General features: G+C 42.6%; 1 protein-coding gene across 1 annotated transcript in view; it reads right to left on the reverse strand.

Annotated features, from left to right (window-relative positions):
• The window catches only part of me1 (malic enzyme 1, NADP(+)-dependent, cytosolic), a 68830-nt gene that overhangs the window by 40440 nt on the left and 3664 nt on the right, over positions 1-24726 (reverse strand). Inside the window, exons 2-3 of the mRNA XM_030783836.1 lie at positions 5540-5673; positions 2620-2769 (exon numbers count right to left, since the gene is read on the reverse strand). Of these exons, the coding sequence (XP_030639696.1) occupies positions 2620-2769; positions 5540-5673 (284 nt within the window). The remainder of the gene's footprint in view (positions 1-2619; positions 2770-5539; positions 5674-24726) is intronic.

Genomic DNA, 24726 nt, shown 5'->3' on the forward strand with positions numbered 1-24726 from the left:
GGGGAGAGAAGACGACTTCATCCATCAGAATTCCGTTAGTATTCCTGGCCAAAAAAACACTCTGCTCCAACCTCAACCAAGAGAAAAACTTTGATCTAACATTTGCAAGTTGATTCTGCAGCCTGACCCCAGTGACCTTCCTTGAGCACCGTGCCGACAGCTTTCGTAACTCTCATTGTCTTTCTCCAGAAAAAGATAAGGAACAGATAAGAACGTCTGAACCTGGACTTAGAGCCTCTGCCTTGTGAAGCTCAGGGTTAAATATAATAATCTCTCAATAAACATCATCAACGAGACGGAGGGCATCCGGCCGCCTTACATTGGGTGCTTTTAATGCTCTGTGATTTTTGGTTCAAACAGCTGAAATATATTGCACCAAAATATAGTAAGATATAAAAATATATATATAGTTGCCTGTCCGTTTGGCGATGTTTGGTGTTACGGAAAACACAGTGGTGGAGAGAGGGCCATCGAGCATTATAATGAAATGCAAGGAGCATAAAACTCCAGACATTATTCTTGTCATTATCATCATCATCATTATTATTATTATTGTTGTTGTTGTTGTTGTCGTTACAGTGGCAGCAAATTATAAGTTATAAAAAACTTATAAAAAAAAAAACTCAAAAAAAAGAAGAAGAAGAAGAAGAAAGGACTAGCCAAATTAGTAATGTGCTTGGCATGCTGCTGATTGACACTCTCTATTTTGTTGAGATCCAAAAGATACTAGTTTCTGGCACTTTCTATGCACTTGCTGTGTCTGTCTCTCCTCATGTCACCATTTGGATTCAACACCGAGTTCGTTTTTAATCCTTCTTCTTAAGCTGCCAGCAGAAAGTCAAGGTTGTCACAAGTAGCATGCTGAATCCACATATTTCGTCCATGAATGCATATATTTTGCCGTATATTTTGGCTTTGATTTAATCTCTCAAAGCTGTTATCCTGTTGGAGGATCAGTGAATGGACTCTGTTTAAACATGTAATGGAAGCTGGGCACTGACCTCAGGTCAGTGGCACTCTATAGCAGTATTTAGTCTGTATGAGGCTGATTACTGGCACTAAGCCTGAGTGGGGCTGAGGCGACTGCTTTTCCAACACTGTGTTCTTTATTACTGAAACACAGTGATTAACCCTCTAATCTAAGATTGTTACTCGACTCTGGTGGTCTACAAAGCATACACACACACACACACACACACACAGACACACACACATAAAGGCTAAAAGGGGATCAGTAATGAATCCCTGATGTGTGTGTGTGTGTGTGTGTGGGTGTGTGTGTGTGTGTGAAAGAGAGACAAGGCCTATAAGTAGCATTGAGCTTGTGTTCCTTCATGGCCTGGTGTTAAAATCACCCCCCACAGACTCTAACTGCACAGCTCCTCACCCAGTCCTCAGACACAATGAAGATTTGAATATCGAAGATTCAGTTAATCAGCTTATCATCAATCCCCTCATGACCTCATTCACTTATACAGCGCCCGAAGAGGAGTTCATTTATCTGACTCAGGAGGAGGTCACTCAGAGGAGGTTTCGGAGACTCCTCCTGATACCAATGCCCCGAGAAAATCTCCCCACCAATCACAGCCTGCTGTTGCTGGCAGCTTTTCTCCAACGCGTTGTGTGACTGAGGGGAAACATAAAATTACTCATACAAACACCATGCCAGAGGTGAGGAGTAGGCATATTTTCCACAAACTTTGTAGTCATGGGAGTCGTGGAGGCGAGTTGTGTAACACTGACAATGCGGGTGTGCCTTGCCTGTTCAGATTTTTCCCTCTCTCATTTGCCAAATGTATTCATTAAAAGGAAACTTGAACAAACAAGGACTTACAGAGTTTCATCTTCTTCCAGGACAATATTACCTTTCGTAGCTCCCACTTGGAATTACAATTACTACTAAAGGACAAGAGAAGTTGGCTCATTTTCTGATATGAGTGAGTAAGTGAGTGAGTGAGTGAGTGAGTGAAAGAGTGAGTAAGTAAGTGAGTGAGTGAAAGAGTGAGTAAGCAGCTGACTGAGTGACTGACTGGAGTGAGTGAGTGAGTGAGTGAGTGAGTGAGTGAGTGAGTGAAAGACTGAAAGGGTGAATAAGTAGCTTACTGACTGTCTCAGTGGGTAAGGGAAGTGAGCGAGTGAGTGAGTGAGTGAGTGAGTGATCAAGTGAAAGAGTGAAAGAGTGAGTAAGCAGCTGACTGAGTGACTGACTGAAGTGAGTGTGTGTAAGACAGAGCGAGGTGACACCTAACACACTGGTAAATAACCAATGTCCAGCTTAATCCAAGTTTGTTGAGTGAACCAATATTTTCTTTCACTGGCTTAAGGAGCTAGGACTCTTAATGTCGGCTCTGACAGACTGTACTCACCACCTCTCGTTGGACTTAAACAGAATGCTAAGAAAGCCGTTGACTGAACCAAAACCGCAGGTGAATTCTCATTCCAAAGAGTTACATTGCACTGTGTTGAAGACAAATTATTTCAAATTTTACAGAACAGCCTGACCTTAAAGGCAGTGGGTCAGGCGTAAGGAGTGAAGGAGAGGAGTGTGAAAACGCCAGTGTGGGTAAGAGAAAAGTGACAGACAGACAGACAGACAGACAGACAGAATCTCATTCTGACCTTGGTCTTCTGTAGGTGAGTCCATATTGCTGACAGGCCAGACCCACAGTGGGAGTGTATACGATGGGCATGAACCTCTCGATGTCTGAAATCAACACCTTGTAGAAGAGCTTCTCGTTCCGATCCTGAAGGCTCATCAGAAACACGTATCTGTGTGACGGGGAAGAAGGCAGAGTGTCAAAATGAACTTTTAATTTGAAATAATAAACTTGCATAAATGAAATAAAAGACAGAGAGAGAGAGAGAGAGAGAGAGAGAGTGAGAGTGAGTGAGAGAGAGAGAGAGAGAGAGAGAGAGAGAGAGAGAGACTCAGCTGCTGGACTTCAACATGTGGAAAGGGATGCTTGTCTGTTTCACCCGAGTTGGCCTAAGGCCTGTGTAAACATGAGACAATCTACAGACAGGTCTAGAGAACCAACAGGTCATTGATCAACGCCAATTCAGATCCACTTAGGAATGTAGAGAAAGAAAAATAAGAGAGAGAGAGAGAGAGAACAAGGGAGCAGAGAGAGAGGCAGGCAAGTCCAAGCAGCTTATTTCTCCACGATAAAAGCATTAACTATGCTCCAAACAATTCCAACCTTGAACAATAATTGCTAGGTACAGCCTATGTCTTACTTGGTTTATAAATGCCTGGAAAAATACACAGAGCACAGAAACACTCATATATCTCAGAAAAAAGTGCCTTATTATAACCCCAAGTCCAAAGGGACCAGAGTTTACATACGACTCAAGTTAGCAGTGCCATGTCACTTTTCCATTCAGTGAAAGAAAAAAGAAAAAAAAAACTTTCCACAAAAGTCAGAGAATAATGTTCCTCTTTGTTGAGATTATGAGAGACACACCCTCTTTTTTCTATTTTTTTTTCTTTATATTGTAAAAGGTAGATGGTCAATCACAATAAGTTTTAAAAGGTATTCTTTCTTTCACACAATCAGATGTGGTAAACATTGTGTTAGCATTAGAGTCTCCTTCATTCCTTTACTTGCTGAATTTTTCAGCAACCTCTGTGATGGGTGTGATTCCTCCTGGGTTTGTTTATGTGGAGGAGGAGTTTCGGTAGTCGGTAATTTGGCATTTCATAGCTGTATCCTAAACCATGTGACAACGTTAATTAAACGTACCCCCCCACACACACACTCCCCGCCCCAAACTTGCAGGAAGGTCACAAGGTGGGTGGCCAAGGAATTTTGGTTGTGAACTTCTCGCAATCAGATTTACTGATGTAGTCATGCAAAAACACGTCCGTGTTCCGCAGCAAAAACACCATTGCACAAAAGTTTAACAAACAAAGAAGTTAAATAACTGGAAACCAAGCAGCTGACTACAGCAAACTGGCCTGGTTGTCACTGTGTACGGTCCTGCGTTTACATACACATAACATGCCACAGCAGTGTACAGCAAAAATTAGTCATTTCAAATGAAGTGTTTGGTCTGTGTTAACATGCATGTGAAAAACCCTAAAGAATGCTTGGGAAAAGAAAACTGCTCTCAACTGCTTTCTTCTGTGTGCACTACCTTTCTCACTCAGTCGCTCTCTCTCTCTCTCTCTCTCTCTCTCTCTCTCTCTCTCTCTCTCTCTCTCTCTCCCTCCCTCTGCCACTCAACCCCATTCTATATTTTCAAAGGTATTGTCTGCTAAGCCTTATCACCTACAACACCTTTCAACAAATGACCAAATCATCACCGATCACCTAGCAAAAGAAGAAGAAAAGTTTTAGAGAAGACCTAACATATTCAATTCATCAGAAAATAAGAAAATAAAAAAAGAACCCCTCACTGTTCTGTTCTAGCTGCTCGTCTTCACGTGTGTCTGGAAAGTGTTAATCTAACCTTTCCCTCCAGGTCAAGACATGAAACGCCCAGTTCCACTGACCAGTCCAGCCCTGCATCTGTATATTATCAAAGTCAAACTCTCCCCAAAGTCTAGCATGTTTTTTACCTGTGGAGCTTTCCAAGAGCCAAAAGCTCTGAAGGTCGCTCTCTGCTTGTATATTGGGGTACTGGAAAGTTCTATTATAAAAAAATATGGTCTACCTCTCCACACCTGCACAAGCGGTTACTCACTCTTGATGTAAAAAAAAAAAGAAAGAAAGAAAGCATTTCCTTCAAGGGCCTGACTAATTCCCACAATCATCTGCACTCACATATGTTTGTATCTTGCCTGTTTTTTTTTTTTTCTTTCATTTTTTCTTTTTTTTTTTTTAAATCCAAATCAAGAAGAAGAAGAGGGAAAAAAAAGGAAAGAAACAGACTGAAGAATGAGAGATATGCATTTTTGAGAAAAAGGGTCAGTGACCTGGTCTCACAGTGATCGGCCCCAGCAGAGGAGAGAGAGAGAGAGGAACACAGACTAAAACATAAACAGAGCGGGCTCTGCCAAACGACAGACAGAGCACCAGTTTTAATGAAGTGACTTCTGGTTCACAGCCAGTCCTCACTGTCCCGAAAAACACAGTGTCACCGAAAAAAATCAGCAAACTATGGGAACGGGACCTTGTTAGCGGCTGTTTTGGAGGATTGATATGGAAACGGCACTTGATCTCTCCAGAAAAAAAACAAAACAAAACTGCACGAAAGACCAAGCACGGATCAAATTCCTCCTTTTCTAGAAATCAGTAACAGAACCGAAATTCCTGGTACCATGCTAACAGATGCTGGTTTTGTTTCCCCTCATCATCATAGTAACAACAGAAAACAATAAAATATGAAAATTAAATTACCATGAATAAATAAATAAATAAATAAAACTCAGTCATTTCACACAGCATTGAACCACAAACATATTCTTTCAAATGGGCTGCTTTAAGGGGAAAAAAGAATTGCCTCGACAGTGTGGACTCTGTGGGGGAGGTGATCCTACCGATGACGTCATTTCTTTGTGCTAGTTCGTGAATTATTTTTTCCACGTTCTTCTCACCTGTCCAGGTCATCTTTCTTCAGGTCGTAGTTCCTGAGGACTCGAAGCACCTGGACGTCCTGGCTGAGGAAACACGGGGGCAGCAGGCCGTGAATGCCCAGCTGGAGGCGCTCCTCCAGGGTGAAGGCCATGCCCTGGAAAAACCAATCAGAAGAACTGTGTTACAACACCGGCATTTTAGTACTTACTGCAGAACAATGACATAGTTATAATTCATTCAGGCTCTCGGAGCTGATTGGACATCTCTGGTATCCAATCAGGGTAAAAAAAAAAACACACACACACACACGCACACACACACACACACACACAATGAGAAAGGCATTGACTTCTCAGAGTTTCCCAGAAGTTTTAACTATGAGAACATAGTTTCAAACAGATTTCCTTGAGGCCAAGAAACTGCTTTCAGCTAGAATATTTTTTTTTTCTTTTGGAAAACTAAAGTTACTCCATTGGAAACAGCAATCCAAAAAAAAAAATCAGAAACATTCCATGCCTTTATTTACAATAATTAAATCTGAATCAACATTACACAGCAGCACAACTGAACGTTCAAGTTTGAATAGTTTCCATGCTCTCTCTCTTTTTGTGTCTTTGAGTTGCAGTGCCTGAGTCAGGGTTTGTTCTGCAATGCAGGCAAAGCTATTCAGAGGTCAAAAAGGTCACTGTCATCTCAAACTGAAGAGTCACACACACACACACACAGACACACACACACACACACACACACGCAAAGCCACACGAACACACTTTCTCTCTAACTCTCACGCACACACTCACACACACACAAAACACACAAACATACTTTCTCTCTAACTCACACACACACACACACACACTCACACACACGCACGCACACACGTAAAACACACAAATACACTCTCCCTCTAACTTACGTACACACACAAGCACACACAGTCAACAGCTATATGCTCAAGTGTAACCTCTCACATTTACCCTGACCCTGCACTTTAAAACACACACACACACGCCTTATGTCATAGTCCTAGTATCACGTTACCGGTAGCTTAACTAACTTCATGCTGTGAGCTAAGAGAAGCTTGTGCTATACACAGCCATCAGTCAGTACCACAGCTGTTAGTGGCATAGTGTGAGAGAGAAAGACGGCCCACTGGTCTTCCTTCCTGAACGAATGAATGAAAGACTCCCTCCATCATTACCACAACTATAGCGGCCACCGCTAACTATAGAGACCAGCAAGTCCGAGAGCAGCGTGTGTTTTATAGCCATCCACGCGCACTCTGCCCAATAACTCTGCTTTTTTGAGTTACAGGTCTTTTTTTTTTTTTTTTTTCTACGTCTGTTTTTTTATATGTAGTTATGTTTGAGAGGTCTTACTGTAGAAACAGGATTGGCAACATGAAAACTACATGGGCTGTGAATTTGACACGCATACAAGTGTACAGTGCAGTAAAAAAAAAACAGCGTTTCTTAATGTAGCACAAACCAAAATAAAGGACCACAAACAAATTTTTGAAACACTGACATTTTTTTTTTTTTTTTTTTACGAGGCCTGAAAGGTTTGTATAATAATTCGGTCCAGTCCATCCAGTGTTCCAAAAGCTGATTTTAACAGTGACATCTAAAATACTACCTAAAGAATCCAGAAAGTCTGTGAGCTAGACGTTTTCTCACCAGCTCTGCACGTTCAACTTCATACAGAAACCAGACATTAATATATAAACCAGCACCACGTCTCAAGCCCATAGGCTAAAATGATGAGCTATGAATTTTTTTTCATATAGTCTCCACCACAGAACCACCACCGTGATGTTCTCTGGACTCACACGACCATTAAAAGTAAAGCTACATGATCCAATATACAAATGTATTCAATCCCACCAACTGCACCAGTTCTCGTAACATGGCAACAGATCTCTGCAAAGCCCATACACATCGCTGGCCACCGCACACCTCTACAAAAAAAAAAAAAAAAAAAAAAAAAAAAGATCATTTGGCAAAAGGTTGCAACTAGGGAGACAATTATTGCTGCTGGACAGGCTGTTGGATGTTATTTGTAGTGAATGTTCATCCTGTCTTTCATTTTCTAAGTTTGGCTGCTCCACATACATCTGATGGTCTGTATTTAAGCGTCTTTAAAAGACACGGAAATCCAGCCAGCTCTGAACTGAATTACAACCTTCCCGGTGATTAAAGAACGACACACTCTCTTTCTTTTTCTTTTTTTTTTTTTTTTTGGGCTTGCGCTCACTTTGGCCCATCTTTATGTGATTGTGCATGATTTTAAAAGTGCTGACCATGCGACGCACTCCGGTCTGGCAGAGTCCGCTCTAAAATACACCAATAGAGACATAGCTGATATAAGTGGACGTTTCATTTGACAGAAAAGAGCTACGCATAGCCACAGACACGCATACACGCACAAACACACACACACACACACAAACAATCACAAGCATAGAAAACAAACAAACAAAAAAAGCAACCAAAAAATAAATAAATAACAAAATTAAACCCACATAAGAGCTTTCAGCACCAAATAAAGAAAAAACTAAAATAATCAATAAGAAGATTAGAAGCTTAGACGTTTGTTTTTAGAGACGAAGGCCAAGGACACGTCTACAGGAAGATCCACTGTCTTGCTAAATATAATTACTCCAGACGGCTCTCTGCACCGCACTGAATGGCTCCTTATGCCATAATGTGTAACAGAAGCATCCGTGGAGCAGGGCCCAATCGACCAATTAACAACCCCGACAAAGGAGCTCCAGGAGGCCTGTGCATCCAGGAAAGACATTCCCATTTGGACACACGGGTGGCTGGGCTGGGAGAGGAGCCGCTGTCCGACGGTACAATTGCAGTGATAGGGCCAGAGTCCCCCTGGCAAGGGTTGCTGTGGGAACCGGGCAAACGAGCTCGGCAGAGCCGGGCATCTGACTCTGTGTTAATAGCGTGTTATGTCAACGGTATTAGGAGAGACATGTGCAATTAACTCCGTCTAGTCTTTTAAACTGAGGGGAATACGACACAGTGAAACAACGGGTCTGAAGAAGCGATCTCTATACCTTGCGCTGAGAGGGAAAAAAGCAAAACAGCAAAACACATAAAATAAACCAAATAAAAGAAGAACTAGGAGATAAAATAGAATTGGCACTCGTGATGAGGGGAGTGGTTTTGTTTTTGGTTTTGTTTTTCATTCGTTCTTTTTTTTTTTTTTTTTGTCTTGTTTTGTTTTTTACAGTTTCACACATTTAAAGCAACTAACATTTCCATTTGCTGTGAGGAGCAGTTCCCGAGCCAGGGACTTTTATATATATTTATTCATTTATTTATTTGTTTAAAACAGCAGGACACACCTTCTTATTGAGCAGAAACAATCCTCTGAGGTTTGCAGCCGTGCCAGCTTGTAATAGCTCTTGAAAGGAAAATAAATTATTTCATTAGGAAATGCGGGAAATGGTCAAGTAATGAGATTTCCATTATTCATAAATGGCGAGCAATCACGGAAGTTCATTGTTTTTTTTTTTTTTAAAACTGTTTGCGAACAAACAACACACTGGAACGCAAACTCGTTAAAAAAACAACAACAAAAAAAAAAAAAAAACGCTGATTTGGGAGAACGGTTTGCCTGATTCCTGCTTTTGAGTCAGCTAAAGGCAATCCCGGCTATCCAAGGCAGGGCAGAACGCATGAATGCTTCCACATGGACGTTTAACCACATCAAAAGGGCCACGTTTTGCGCCAACACGTGTGTTACTCATAAGGCTTTGCTCCAGGATAGCCGCTATCTATGCAAACCTGTAATCTGGACCGTAACACCACCCTTTCAGTTAAGGCCAGGAACAACACCGCCCCCCCCCCCCCCCCCAAAAAAAAACATATAGTGAGACGGAAACCGAATAATTAGCGGTCATTATCGCAAAAAAAGTTGAAAGTCCTCATTTTCTTAACTGATAAAAGACCATATGAGGCTTTCAAAGAGAAGAAGTACATGGAGAGGAAATGTTCTTACAACTCGAGAACTCCAAAAGTTCTTCTAGACCAAAGACTCAAAAAATTATAGTCCTCCAGCAAAAGCATCCACCATAGAGATGCAGCCAGTAAAGCATCAAAGACAAACACGGAAGAATGAGCATGAGAGGTTACATTTGCATGTTAGTACAGGAAGTATTTCATTTTTCATTTATGTGCCCTCTAAAACGATGAACACTTCATTGTCATTGTTGGAGTTTGTTTGCGAAAGCCCTGTTTCCAAACCCTGTTACATGCTGTTACATGCTGTCAACACGTAACAGTGTAACAAGTCTCTTCAGCTGACTGACTTTCCACTTCCAACAAATTCAACAATTCAACAAAAAAAAGCTGAACTTGCAAGGTTGACTTGAACCTGCTGGCAAAGTTTCATTTCATTTGTGTGCAGTCTACGGGCAGGCTCAAGGCCAGATTGGTCGGCGTAATCATCTTCACCGGTGGGCCTTGAAAGTTCAAGGTTCCTAGATCGTTCAAATCCCTCGACATTGTATCCTCAAAGAAACCCTACAAAAACCATCTCACTTAACCACACCTGCTACCACAAACATCGTATCGCGCCGAGTATCTTTGCTTTTCTGCTCTTTGGGATTACGATTGAAGGCTCACGTTTTTTTAAACAGCAGCGAGGACTCTCAGCGGGGAATGTTTCATACTGGCCTTGTTTAAACTCTGGCTCTGTCTTTCTCTAACACAGATAAAGATCAGTGAAGGTTCGCTTTGCTTTGGCTTGTGCTGTTGACATTTTCGTGTTTCAAATGTGTTCCCTTAACGCATGAGTTGATATCACTGTTTCCATGAGGGACCAAAAAGAAAAAAAAAAAAAGAAAGAAAGAAAGAAAGAAAAAAAAAACCTTCATTGAGACAGATCAAGAGGCCAAATGTAACTGGGTAGAACTTTTCCCATTCAGCCTTGGGCCAGACAATCAGAGATTGTAACAAAAGGTCTGGTAGCCTAAACTGACGGGGCAAAACGGCTTTGTACACAAGTGTCCTGTCAGAACACAAGGTCAAAGAGGAGGCATCCACAGGGCAAGCTCTTAGTGTTTGTCGAGGAGGGAAAGAGGCAGGTTTCTTCTGTCTCGCTGATGCTTTCTCCAGCTGCTACCGACAGAGCTGAACACCAAGTCTCCATGAGGCACCCTTCCCACTTGCTTTGAACTCAGTCCTGGGTTGAATACTGAGGCCAAAGCTCATGGGGTTAATGGCACCCTGGTGACCACTGATGGACAACAGAAGGTCCTTCACTATGACATTCCAAGAGTTCTTGTCTTATTCTTGAGACGGTAAATCCTGATGTATTGTCAGAGAGAGTGAGAGAGAGAGAGCAAGCCGCCATCTTTTACAGTTCTAAACTAAAATTAGGAGTCGTGGGATTATACTTCTCCAGCTGACCAAACAGGGAATGAATGAACGCATGCTATTCTCATAAACGCCGCCACCGGCTAAACTCTTTGTATTAACACCATATGTACCCCCAGAAACACTCGGTCCACAAACCACGGAACATCACCTCTGCCAAGAGATCTCGGCAGAAAGACAGTTACTGTAAGACACATAAACTGACCGGGAAAGATTACAGTGTGAACTGTTACCATTCCCCATTCCTCCAGACAGGTTCTAGAATCTTCCGAGAGATTATTAAAGACACAAAGATCACATGGGGAGTTCCAGAGATATGGATGTGCGGGCTAAGCATCTTGAAGTCAACAGAAAGAGAACGGAGCAAGAGAACGAGAGAGAGAGAGAGGGAGAGAGAGAGAGAGGGAGAGAGAGAGAGAGAGAGTGTATCTTGAAAGTCAGCAAAAATAAAGTGAAAGCATATCATTCCAATGAGAGATCTGAGCTATCTGGCCAGTGGTGACCCACACTGGGTCTAACCACAGAGCAGCAGCTGAGGGAGAGAATGACTCATACCATCACTCTTAACACAGCTCTCATTGCATACTCATTACTACCCCCCTCCCTCCAAACACACACACACACACACACACACACATACACAAACACACACACACACACACACACACATGCACACACACACACACACATGCACACACACACACACACACAAAACACGCGTGCGAACTTAAAGTCTGTTTTGAGACAAAAAAGAATTCACCCTAACAATCATATGTGCGGTATGCATCAGCGCAATGTTTTTTATTACAAAAGGCTCAAACACCCCCTGTCCACCACATCACCATGTATATCTAAGACAAAACAGACCTAGCTGCATTCTATTATTTTATTAAATCATGGAATTAGAGTCTAGACACCAGCAGACAGAAAAAGAATGGGACTCCGGGCCACGTCAAGTGGGGGAAACTCTCTCTCTTCTCTCTTTTAAATTTAAGAGACACAGTCCAGAGAGGGTGTCTGGCATTTCTAAAGGACAAAAACATACTGGCAGTGACCAGAGTAGCCATGAGTGGATAAACCGGTCCTCACGGTCCATTCACCTCCATGGCTTCACCAGCTCAGCCAGACAGGCCTGTTATATAAACCCTTCTGTTCCCTCCCTCCCTTCCCTCACTGCCACTGCCACGCTGGCCCACCAAAACAGAGAGAGAGAGAGAGAGAGAGAAGGAGGGGGAGAGAGAGAGAGAGAGGGAGAGAGAGAGAGAAGGAGAGAGGAATCAGGGCATTGGAAGTGTTACAATAAGAAAAGGAGAAAAGTAACAAAGACCAAGACTGGGGGGAGGAGACGTGCTGTAGTTTGGTGATTTTGGACCGTTTTAGTCGGTCTGCTGAGAAATGTTCTGTTTTGCCGCTTGGTTGTGCACTCAAGGCAAAGTCATTAGTCGAACACCCACCTGCCTCTCCCCGGAGCACTGTTAAACGATAAATTCACCCACACCGGAATAAACTCCCTCGGATGCACGCACACGCGCACGCACACACACACACACACACACGCACACACACAAACAACACACACACATGCGCATGTACACACACAGACAGACACACACACACATAATGATACTCTGACCCGCTCTCACAACACAATCCAATCCCAAACCCACTCATCACTCAACGCCAGCTGAGAGTTAAGGCAGAAAGCTGAGAGTTAAGGCAGAAAGCTGAGAGTGAAGGCAGAAGGCTGAGAGTGAAGGCAGAAGGCTGAGAGTGAAGGCAGAAAGCTGAGGACACTCTGCAGTGGAGTGAAGCACCGGATGAGGGACGTAAAATTTTATTCCAAGGCAAACAAGTCAGATCACCCTTCAGCCCATTGACAGGAACGACTGACAGCGTCTCTCTGAAGAGACATTTGTGTTCGTAGAAAACGCACCGACGACTGATCGACGTGACCGCTGCTTGCACTGCGACGGCAAACACCCAGAAACACGTTCAGGTCATACATTATCAAACAAAAACACCGTTCACGAAATATTCATCACTCAGTCATTCTTAAGAGTATGCAATTTTGACAGAGCTAAGCCTAAAAAAATTTGGCACGCTAGGTAGAGACAATAGAGCCAAATGCAAAGCTAAGCCATTGGAATCAGTGACTCATGAGTGATATATGACAACCTGTTTGCTTTGATATCAGTTCAACCAAGTCAAAGACAAGAGGTATTGTGAAGGAGCCTCCCTTGCCCTCCATATGCTGTTCAATCCTATACTTGTTTGACCTGCGGGTGGTGGAGGGAGATGTAGAAAGGGACAGGGGGCGAGCGTGTGATGTGGTGGTGGGGGTGCGTTTCTGTCATGTTGATAGATTAATGAGAAACATCACATCTTGATTTTCTACAAAAGAAAATAAGGGGGGGGGGGTGTGGTGGTAGGTGAGAAGGCTCAGAGGTTGAAACTGCACAAATTGGTGTTCAGCACTTTCCAGTTTCCCCAGCAGCACTGTGGGAGCGATCAAACGAGGCGTGATGTGTCACGGGCTGGTTGCCGGCGAACAACACGCGATGTTACGAAGCGTTGTTCCATGAGACTGTTTGGGATGAAAAAATGTCATTATGTCATTAACAGGATGTCTCTCTCTCTCTCTCTCTCTCGTTCTCGTTTCTCACACACAAACACACACACACACACACACACATGCAGAGAGAGAGAGCAAAGAGTAAGAAAGAAAGAAAGAAGGGAAAAGAAAATAATTGATTATTTTCCCAGGCGTATGAGCACTTAAAACTGCGGTGCCAATGATGTAAAAACGTTGGCTTAGTTCTTGATCCTGATCCAAAACAAACTTGGACCTGATGGTAAACCAATGAACCGTGTCCAGATGCGTACTTTTATCTCCTAGATCAATCCTCTCCAACATCCTTTCTCTTTGAACCTCTTTTTACCAAAAGTGGCCACAGATCACCCAAGAGGACCATCCATAAAGCAGTATAGACCTAAGTCATCAGAAGTCATATCCCTGGTGCAACCTGATGCTACGATAATGTAACCATTCAGATAACTTCACTTTCTCTCACATGTCTGAGCTTTTGAAGATACTGCACGGTATGTCGGCACAGCAGACTAACTGTCTCTAGTCAACAGACACACTAAAATGAATGTGTGACCAAATAAAAGCCCTTGAAAATAACGGAATCCAGATTCAGTTCAAATTCAGCAGATTGTAATGTATTTCTGTTGAGTTTTAGCTACAGTGAAGCATCTTTGCCATTCTGAGGTTCCCTCAAAGTCTTTGTTGTGGACACAAACCCACTCTTTCGGCTGACATAGGAGGTGTTCTTACGTATGATCTCAGTTTATTCAGGTGTTTTAAGGTCTTAGCGTCTTTTCTTATACCAATATTCAGATGAAACACTTCCAAGGCTCTGAGTTTTATGGAGTAGAGGAGCACCAGGCATGAGAAGTACCATAAGAAAGAGAATAGACAGAAATAATTAAATAAATTCAGTGGGGTTTTTTTTTTGACAAATTGCCCTTATAAAAACCAAAAGCTTCTCAGATTTTGGAAACAAAAAAAACCCTCCACAACACATCTGTGAAAGCTATTTTTTCTATTAAGAAAGAAAGAAAGAAAGAAAGAAAGAAAGAAAGAAAGAAAGAAAGAAAGAGAGAAAGAAGCAATAAATGAGGAGTATAAATACTGCACTGAAGTTCCAGGCATGGTTTCCAGGAGGTCATACCAAATCTAAATTATTCTCATCCTCAATTCATCCGAACCTGCTAACTGCTGTTTAAAGTCTTCATCTACATTAACTGAGTTTTCCTTGTGTTTCCCTGTATGTGTGAGTGTGTGTGTGTGTGTGTGTGTGTGTGTGTGTGTGTTTTCCCCTTTGGCTCCCATAAAAGACAGAGAGAGGTAACAGTTACAAAGGACATTTCCTTTCCATGTCACTCTTAAACTTCCAGAACTTACAGTCTCTGACTTCTGACCCTCGACCCAACAGATAAGGGTTAATGTTATGTGAGAAACACAGCGGTCACCATGGTTACAAAGCAGAAACTGTTCATCGGGGGCTTATAAAACGACGCTGTATGGGAATGTCCTCTTTCTGCCATCTCTCTGCTGTTCAAAACTGCCACCAGTTTTGGCACAAGGGGCGACAGAACTCTTAAATTCCGCCTGAAAAAGGCCAAAATATTGAAGACACGCTTTCTTTCTTGTGCGGTTGTAAAATGTTCCTCTTTCAGAAGTTTGGGGTTGGAGGGCAAAGGGGAGGGGGAGCTGGTTTTAATGTTCCTATTTGGAGCAACAAGTGAAATGTTTATGGGGTTTTGAGTGCAGGTGTAAGTCTTACGATGAGGGGGAAAAAAACGGACTACTTCAGCCAACCAAGCAGCCTCTGCCCATTGCTGAGGTACTGAAGTCTGCCCTTGTCCCAAAGGAATTGTTCAGACACGCTCCAGACCCACCTGGACGAACTGTCAGAATCGGGGAAACCCCTCATTTGTGGAAATTTCACGAGGTCCCCGCATAATAAATCGACTGTAGCAACTTTACAGCTGGGGTATGGTTCCTTAAAATTTCCCCCGCTATGAGCCATTACATAAAGGAATGTTCTAGCAGTTTTATTTCCACACTTTCGTGACTACACCAGTGTACGCGCTGGAGAGATGTGGTGGGTATCAAATTACAAGCCCAAACATTAAAGTGGCATTTCAGTTCCATAACAAGAGCTTATTTTTAGCACATTTTAGCGTACGAACACTCCAGCGTAACCTAAGCCACAATAAAGAGCAATACAGCAGACAAGTCCAACTAAGGAAAAAAAAAAAAGTTGTCTAAGCATAAATATCCCAGATCCCAGTTTGGGTTTACAGTTATCTTTAGCTAAAAAAAAAAAAAAAGAAGCACATTCATACACACAAACAAGGGAAACTTTGGTTTTAAAGATATAGAGTGTGACTGCACAAACTCCTCAGTAATACAGTCACTGGACGACATTTTTGTGGTGAACCTTCTGTCGGTGTTGGGTTTTGAAGGAGACACAAAGACCAGGGAGTCATTCGTGAGTATCAAAAGACAAATGATTGATGTCGATCAAAAGCCTGGAAGATAACGTTTTCATCATTTCCTCAAGGCTTCATCCCGGCACCATTAGATTCCAGATACTCTGCGAATTTCATCTGAGCAGGAAAGAAGTAAAAAAAAAAAAAAAAAAAAAAGAACCTTCTGGACCTTTGACCTGTTCTGAAAACATCTCTTTCATCCTTTGCTCAACCACTCAGCCTCTCCTGCTTAGCTTCGCTGACTGCTAGCGCTTTTTGCCGAGCTCCATCCTGCCGGCTCTAGTCCTCCTCTCGCTATTGTTCTCATTTTCGTCCTCCACATGCAATTTTCATCCTTTTATTACTCTCTCTCCAGGCTGTCATCAGTTCTCCGTGGTGTAAAAACAGATCCATATGTGTGGCAGAGCCCATCAAAGAGAGCATGTCAGCTCTGTCTGTCTCATCAAGTCTCAGCAGGGCAGAGAAAATGACACATCTCAGACTAAACACAGACGGACAGGTCAGGTTCACATACAGGGGAGACTATGAATAGCCAGGAAGAGTGACCATAGACCTATATTCTTTCTCTCTCTCTCTCTCTCTATATATATATATATATAGACACACACACACACACACACACATATATATATGTGTGTGTGTCTGTGTGTGTGTGTGTGTGTGTGTGTGATCTTCATGATTTGAGCATGGATAATCTAAATGAGTACAAATCTGACACTCTGTAGACACAAGGCAGGGTGAATATGCTTTAAAACACAATGGGGGTCCAATCTAAGACCATATTGTCACTAAGAGCTTTAGGGTAATTGAATCAGACTCATGGAGAGTAAAGGGTAGAGGGTAGAAAAACAAGACTGGAGACATCTATGCTACACACTCACCTAGTTCTAACAAAGCCCTTATGATCTGATCTAATAGCCTGCCCAGTGGAGCAGAACACGGGACACTCACAGGCAATTAGTCGGATTTACGGTGGATTACATTTACCAATAACCATCACTGATAGTCATTGCTCAGGAGACTCTTAACTTGTTACGACGCATAGAAATTAAAGTGTTTTTCATTTATTATTATTATTTTCCGTTGCGTTAGTATTCATCCCTTGGTTTTCAAAAGGAGCCTTTCATACTTTTGACTTTTGCCCTCGCAGTCTTCAAACTCATGACACAGCTCCACAAAAAGGCTGTAATTTTTACGATCTTGACAAATATTTGCATTTTGGGAAATGTTTGCACGTTCTGGCATACCATTCTTCAGATACTGACTGTTTTGAATGGCAGTGACAGAAGGGAGTAAGATGTAGGTTGTGTTAATAATTCGCGAAGAATGAGAAAAGGAGACTACAGCAGGCGATAACGTGATTAATGAGTCAAACATACCTCAGGGAACAAATATGAGCTAAAGAGACCTTGCTCAACACTTATCCCTGCGGCTACAGCAGTAAGCAGTATGTGTGCCTCTTCGTACGGATGGATGGATTTTTATTTGTACTGGTGTCATGCAAAGGTTTTTTTCATACTAGTTTTAAAACATAGGCAATATATCTGAAAACGAAGCTGCGAGAGCTGGGTCAGTGTTTCAGTAGCCACTCAGATACGTAAAATATATGGCAATATAACATGAAGAAAGGGGTGGTAGGCCATTTGTAACAGGGGGGACGGCCCAGTGGTCACTGGCACTAGTCTACAGAGTATATAGGGGGAATGACAGGTTAACAAGGGGGATGCATTTTGGTCATTTTGATAATAAGGGGGGATGGCATCTTCCCTCCTGCCTCTACAAATCGCCTGCTGGAGAGGGGGACATAATTGGGGGAACAGGCATAAAAATAAAAAAAAAAAAAAAAAAAATCCTTTCCGACGAACGCTCAGTACCATACTGAGCGAGACCTACTCTTGCAATACTCTCACACCTTGGACATACCGAGCCTGGAATAAAACACTACTCCAGAAAACGCTTACTCACACGCTTGCTTACACCATGGGAAACGTGCAAGAGCATTGTGGGAAAGTGTACATTGCCATACCTCCGGCCTCAGCAGCTGAATACCCCGCCCCACCCCCCACATCTGTTTCAAGTTCACGGGCCGGAGTGCAACCTAGACTAAGCCTTTAAAAAATCCATCGCTTCCTCTAAGTGGACAGGCATGAATTGACACATCGGCTGCGATCCATTTCTCAGGGGGATTTCAGGCCTGCTTGAGCTTTTTCCCCAGATGAATGCCTCCGAACAAATGTAGCATACACGCTTAGCAACACAAAATGGGTCAGTAGCTTGAACCACAGAACACACAGACGCCAATGCTCCCGTCTTATTCAAAGAGGAGGCTGAGTAATATGATAGTATTCAAAAATATTTCTGCTTTGCTGAACAAAAAGCTGTATCCATTGATAAGTGTCCAGCAGGGTATTATTAGTGTTATATAAAAAAAAAAAAAAAGCAAAAGGACAACCTGGATACATTCCGGATGGAGAAGACAGGCCTTGGCAATCATAGAGAAGCAGTAGTCGAAATAGCATTCGCAGTCTCTGGCGTGAATAACCTGTTCTGACTTAAACCCAATTGTGTCTTTGCTCTGCTGAAATTAAAAAAAAAAAATGAAAAGGAAAAAAAGTGGGATGAATTTCTTGTGAGTCTGTTCTTCTCCTGACTGACCTTTTTAAAAACTGGTTTGTTTGTTTGTTTGTTTGTTTGTTTTGTGGGGGGGCACTTACTCTCCTCAGCATGTTCTAGGGTTAGGGTTAGGGTTAGAAAACAAACTGTAAATGACAGTAGACAAACTGTGAAGAACAGTTTGGACTATGACCCAGTGAGGCGTTTTCCTAACAAGAAAAGCAAATGATGGATGAATGTTCAACGAAAGCGCTCCACGTGGCTCACTGTATCCTGCTAACATCCTGAAACCCTGAGCTTACAAAAAGATCAGGCTGAATTTCTAAAGTGTTATCCTCTGAGAGTCTAGTCCTGAAGCACAACGTCAGCCAAAGTCATGAAGTTCCCAACCCCACATCTGATGCATCTCAAATTCCTATGTAGCTGACAAGCATTTGGATAGTTTCTAAATCAAACTGATACGTGAAAACCTAAATATACAAATGCTTGTGTTGGCTGCTTGTCGTGACTTGAAGAGGGACACGGAGGGACTCAAAACATTTTAAAGTGTTTATGTCCCCCTGCCAAGGTGGTAGTTTCAGACCCCTTTCGCTGCATCACTTAGGAGCCAAAGCTTGACTGGGCAGAGGTTCAAGATTTCAAACAACTCGGAAATACTGGAAGGGCCCACGGCTAAACATTAGCATAATTGGAGCGTCGCTAGGACTCATTAGCTTTGATCCAAGAGTGACTCAGCGGTAATATTTAGTGCCCTTGATATAAAGTTCACACCATAGTGACCTACGCAGAGCAGGAGCTGTAAGACATATTAGTATGAATATATATTCAGCCTGACAGACCTCAGCCAAAGGCGACCCCGAAAGATTCCATACTGAAGATATCATAACACAAACAAATCCACTTCTACTCCCTTCAAAGAACGAATGATTCCTCTCATAACATTGAAAAAAAAAGAAGAAAATCTTGCTTTTTTCCATTTCTTCATCGTTCCCCTGTAATTTTCACAAAGCTATGAATAAACAGGACAAATCTTGACTCTTTCTTTTAAAATGAAAACAAATCTCCAGAGGCCAGACCAGTTCATAACATATGTAGACTCTCTGTTTTAATGGACATGGGTTGGACAATATGTTTAAAGTTACATACGGTCAATGAAAACTAAATAGTGTAGATATTGTATGTTATCAAAAGAAGGGGCAATTGGATTTTTTCCCCGTCTGACTTTGTCTCTCTCTTCCATTTACCTTAGTCTATACAAAGACCCCAGCACAACATCTGCCTAGGTTATCAGTCAAATTATAATGAGACAGATGACAAAGAACATAAATAAAACTAATTATGTCAAACCTTTAGAAGTTGAAAAAAAGTGATATATTAACACATAGTAACACTTTTTCAAGTCACCGTTGTTGACTTGACAGGTATCATTGATTACGTCAGTCATCGGCTGCATCCAATATTATTGCGTACCATTACAAGCCTGGTGGGAACAAAGAGGTGACTGCGGCATCTAAATGCCACAGATGTGTTTCCAAAACATTACAAGAGTGCTGATATAAGGATAAACACAGTTGTGACAGGTTCACCAAGGTATTTATGCTGAAAACACAAGGGGTAAAACATTCTGGCAAACATTCTATCCTCTCATGAGAGATATGAGACAGGTCAAAGAGACATCAGTAAATATAGACTGTTGCATCATTCAGAAATGACAGATGAAAACTCTGGCATCTCACGAAAGGCCACATGTCCCACCGTGTAATGGTTCCTGTTGCCTTTTTATACAAGCCTATAATTCCCCAGCTTCAGTAAAGGGCCTTCTGCTAGCCCACCCACGCGGTCGCCAGCCGCCGCAAAGTAGCCGTCTGTCTTTGTGAAAACAAAAGAGCAAAAGAGAGAGGAGCTGCTCTCTCTCATGTACTGGCCGAGCAAATACCTTTTCCATTACGACGGGGAATGGTCTCTGACCCACCCTACCCACCCCTGCCCCCCCCCCAAAAAAAAAAACAATAATCCCCATAGCCAGCACGCCACGGAGCGAGTACCGCACTTCAAGGTAAATGAACGCGTAACTGGAGCACATTTTAAATTCCCATGGTCCACTCTGCATCAGAGGATTATATTGGCAAGTCTCACAAAGCGCCGGGGTTTTTGTGTGTGTGTGTGTGTGTGTGTGTGTGTGTGTGTGTGTGTCCAGAGCCTTCACCTCTCAAGAGGATCCCGGACGACACTTTTAAGTGAAATTAAAACGCCGTTGGTACGGGCCAATTCTGTTTTCCCAAGTGCCAGATGTGGCTATGTTTAAACAGATTGTCTGTCTAACAGTGCTCTCAGCAGAGAGTCATCCAGTTTTGATTTAGAAAACCAAAACTAACATGTGGGCTCCTACTAAACCATTTTAGTATGTTACAAGCAGAAGAGCACACACACACAAAAAAAAAAAAAAAAAAAAAAAAAAAGCAGTGTAGACAGATTTTCTATTGATGGGCAAATCGTCAATAAACAAACATTTCTGAATTGTTGACTTCATGTCTCCCAGTGAAAGAGCGTTTGATTATAGGACCTCCTGCAGTCAAAAGGTTTACAGAAGCATATGCAAAAGATTAGCAGAAGCTGTCTATCAAACCTGTAGCCTCAGGCCTTGTAAACCTGGCTCAGGACAAGCAAAATACATTTAGAGGCAAGAGAATAGAGAAGGGGTAGGCAGGCCCAAAAGAAAATTAGGTAGGTTAAAAAGAAAAAACCCTGACAAGGGAATGTGATATTGATTGTTCCATTCTACAGTACTGTTCAGCAAGCAGACACAGAAATCTGGGTTCACTTAGCATATTAAGCTATATCAAATACTCTGTATTGTTTTCCTCTGCACACAGTGTGTTCCTGACAGCATTTCCTCTTAAACACGAACTGCTCACTCAAGGTTCCGGAATGCTAATAAAAGTTTTTCATTTGTTTGACAGCTCTCTATGTATACACATACACGCACCGCCAGCGCATGCGCGTGCATGAGTGTGTGTGTGTGTGTGTGTGTGTGTGTGTGTGTGCGTGAGTAAGTGTATATAAGAGTGAGAGTCCAAATGTGTGCATGAGTGAGTGGGCATTCTTGCGTGTGTGTGTGTGTGTGTGTGTGTGTGTGTGTGTGTGTGTGTGTGTGTGTGTGTGTTTGTGTGTGTGTGTAATGGATGAGGATGGATGGCTCAATCAAGCACTAGGTCTACGCAAACAGAACAAACCTTTCACATAACACATACTGCCACATACCCCAACGCCCACCCCACCCACTCACTGTCTAGCCCAACAGAATTATGCTTCAGTGCCACCTAGGTGGGTGGCCGCTCTACCCACCCTCTCCTGGACACACCTGTCTGGTCACACCTGTGACATCACCCATCACCTCTCCATTGGAGCCATCCAGCCCACCTAGCAAGAGGTGACTGACAGGTACACCTGACCTATGCCGAGGGGAAAGATGTTCTCTAAACTGAACAGAGCGGCGTTTGTTCCCTCTCATCTAATCAGTGAGAGATACAGGGTTACCAGGGTAACAGGTACAGGGTATCTGCTCGCAAACAAAACCCCTGTCTGCTACCTCATAACGTAAGAGCCTGTAGATCAGACACCTTCAAACACAGAGATAACACCACAGTGTCTGAGCCTGTGGAGTCAATCCATATACACTAGCGTGGCTTAGCATGTTCAAATGATAGAGAATATATAAAAAAAAAACACACACACACACACACACACACATTAAAAAGGACTTATCAGCTGACTCACCATAAAACACATTCACACTTATACAAACACATGCGGGCACATACACATGCACACACACAAAGGAGGTGAACAGAGTGTTCATTTAAATCATATGACATTAGTATCAGACTCTGCTGCTAAGGGCAGGTTGGGGAACTAAGAACAATCCACAGGCAGAGACACTAAGAACTAAGAACTGTAATGAGACACAGACACTGAGGACTAAGAACTCTAAAGAGCCAGAGAAACTGATTTTATGTAAATTCTGGAACAGCCAGTCCTCTGGCAGTAGTGTTGATGTTATCCATGTTGTGTATACCAGTGATTAATAATAACTGAACAACATTTGGCTGGTGTCTGACCTGATCTTGTCAGCGCGTTTGTGATTTATTGGTGGTTTATGGATGTTTAGAAATCTTTGTTTCTACAGAGGTTGAGTTGTTGCTCAAGGATGTGGTTGGGTTCATCTTGGTAGAGCTCATCTTTGGTGTGTGTGTGTCTGTCTGTCTGTGTGTGTGTGTGTGTGTGTGTGTGTGTGTGTATGTGTGTGTGTTTGTTTGTTTTGTCACTGATTACCAAAAACATCTTAAACACATTAGTTTAAATCTGGCGTGCTTGAATCTTCAGAATACTTTGATACTGAAAATAGTCATTTGTAGGGGTGTATTCATTTAATATGAATTTACTTGTAAACTTATAAACTTGCACAAACTTGTAAACAATGGCAAACTGGCCACGATTTCCAGTTTGCACTCCACTCTGTTTTTTCCTTGTACCAGTAATATTCACATTTGGATGATGCCGTCTCAAATGAGTAATCATATTCAATATTCACATTTGGATGACGCCATCGCAAATGAGATCACGTTTGACATACTGCAAGCAACATACCCGATTTCAGTTTAACAGTGTCGGCACGCTGCCTTTGTCTTATCCACTTGCCTTTTCCCATTGCTACTGTAGTTCACTGGTATTCCAGAACCGCGACACGAGACCGTGGACGTTTGTATCGTGGTTTTGGTCTCCGTTTCAGAACCGTTACACCCTTACTTATTTGTATTGAGCTATAAAATATAAAACTATATCATGTCACACTACGTTTACCTATGAAAGTGATATTTGTGTGGATGTTATTCTCAGTCTTTAGGAAATACTTCTGTTTACTTTAAAACAGAAGATGGATCCTAAAATGGATTTATAATGAGAAATATTTTTTGTGTACATGTCTAGAGGAAAAGTTCAAACCCCAAAGGCTGAACACAATATTGCAACCTCCAAAATGAGGAACTTGCTAACAGATGACACTCAATTTTGTCACTTCAGCTGACAAGGTCAGCCAGTGAAACATGGGAATATTCCAGAAAGTTTACTACAGGACAAGGATTCTCATTGGAGGAATGGCATGACGTGCATTTCTCTAGGCCACACTGCAGATTTTCAGCTTTCACTAGTCTCCAGCAAAAACAAGACTGTTGAAGAAGAGGTCATAAACATTTTATAAGCGCCCACAATACGTTGAAAGCGCTAAAATGGAGTTTACTGCCATTGAATGAAGAGTAGCCATTTCATGTTTGAGGGAAAATATATTAAATTGGACGTCAAACTGTTTATAAGACTTCAATGATCTGCCCAGTGAGCCAAGCGGGACCCAAGTCTGAGAGACAAGTGGACTGTTGCTCTCGTTATGCACTTTTTCTTAACCCTTTATTTTTTTTCATATTTAATGCTCTGGTCACATGGCAACGTTGATTCATCTTATATACAATATCTACACGGGGGCATCCGACGTAACGCAACGCCACTAGAGGGCACAGAACCCGAGACGCGACTGTGTCTTTGCGGCCCGAGCGCGACTCTTGTTTTCCACTTTAAGTTCAATAGGCGTTCTGTTGGCATACGTCGAGCTCGCGCAAATGCGGCGGCGGCCACATGTTTGTGTGTGAAACGGGATCTCTGACGGAGCGCTAAGAGAGCTTACGCGTGTTGTGTTGTTTTGTTTTTGTTTTTGGCTGCGGCGAGGCTGGGTTTCAAAGTGCCATGGTGTCGGCCGTAATTTAAACAAGCGTCTCATTAATGGTTGATAAGACATTTGGGGATACGGAGGGGAGCGGGGGCCTTGACGACAGAGCTGCTCTGTGGAAACAGAAGGGGAGGGGGGGCAGCTCCTTCTTCCTCTCCCCTGTTCTCCACAGGCACTTCTTTCTCATACCCTCGTCCTCCTCCGCTCTCCTCCTCGTACTACTGCGGGGTGCACACCTACAGAAAACAGGTCTGTAATATCCTGCCTCACGGATGGACGGAGAGAGAGGGAGGAGAGACGTTGAGAGGAGAGGAAGACGTGGGGGGGTGGGGGGAGGCGGCACCTTCAGCACTTCTCCACTCCC

The sequence above is a fragment of the Chanos chanos genome, chromosome 9, assembly GCF_902362185.1.
Source record: "Chanos chanos chromosome 9, fChaCha1.1, whole genome shotgun sequence".
NCBI classification, from domain to species: domain Eukaryota; kingdom Metazoa; phylum Chordata; class Actinopteri; order Gonorynchiformes; family Chanidae; genus Chanos; species Chanos chanos.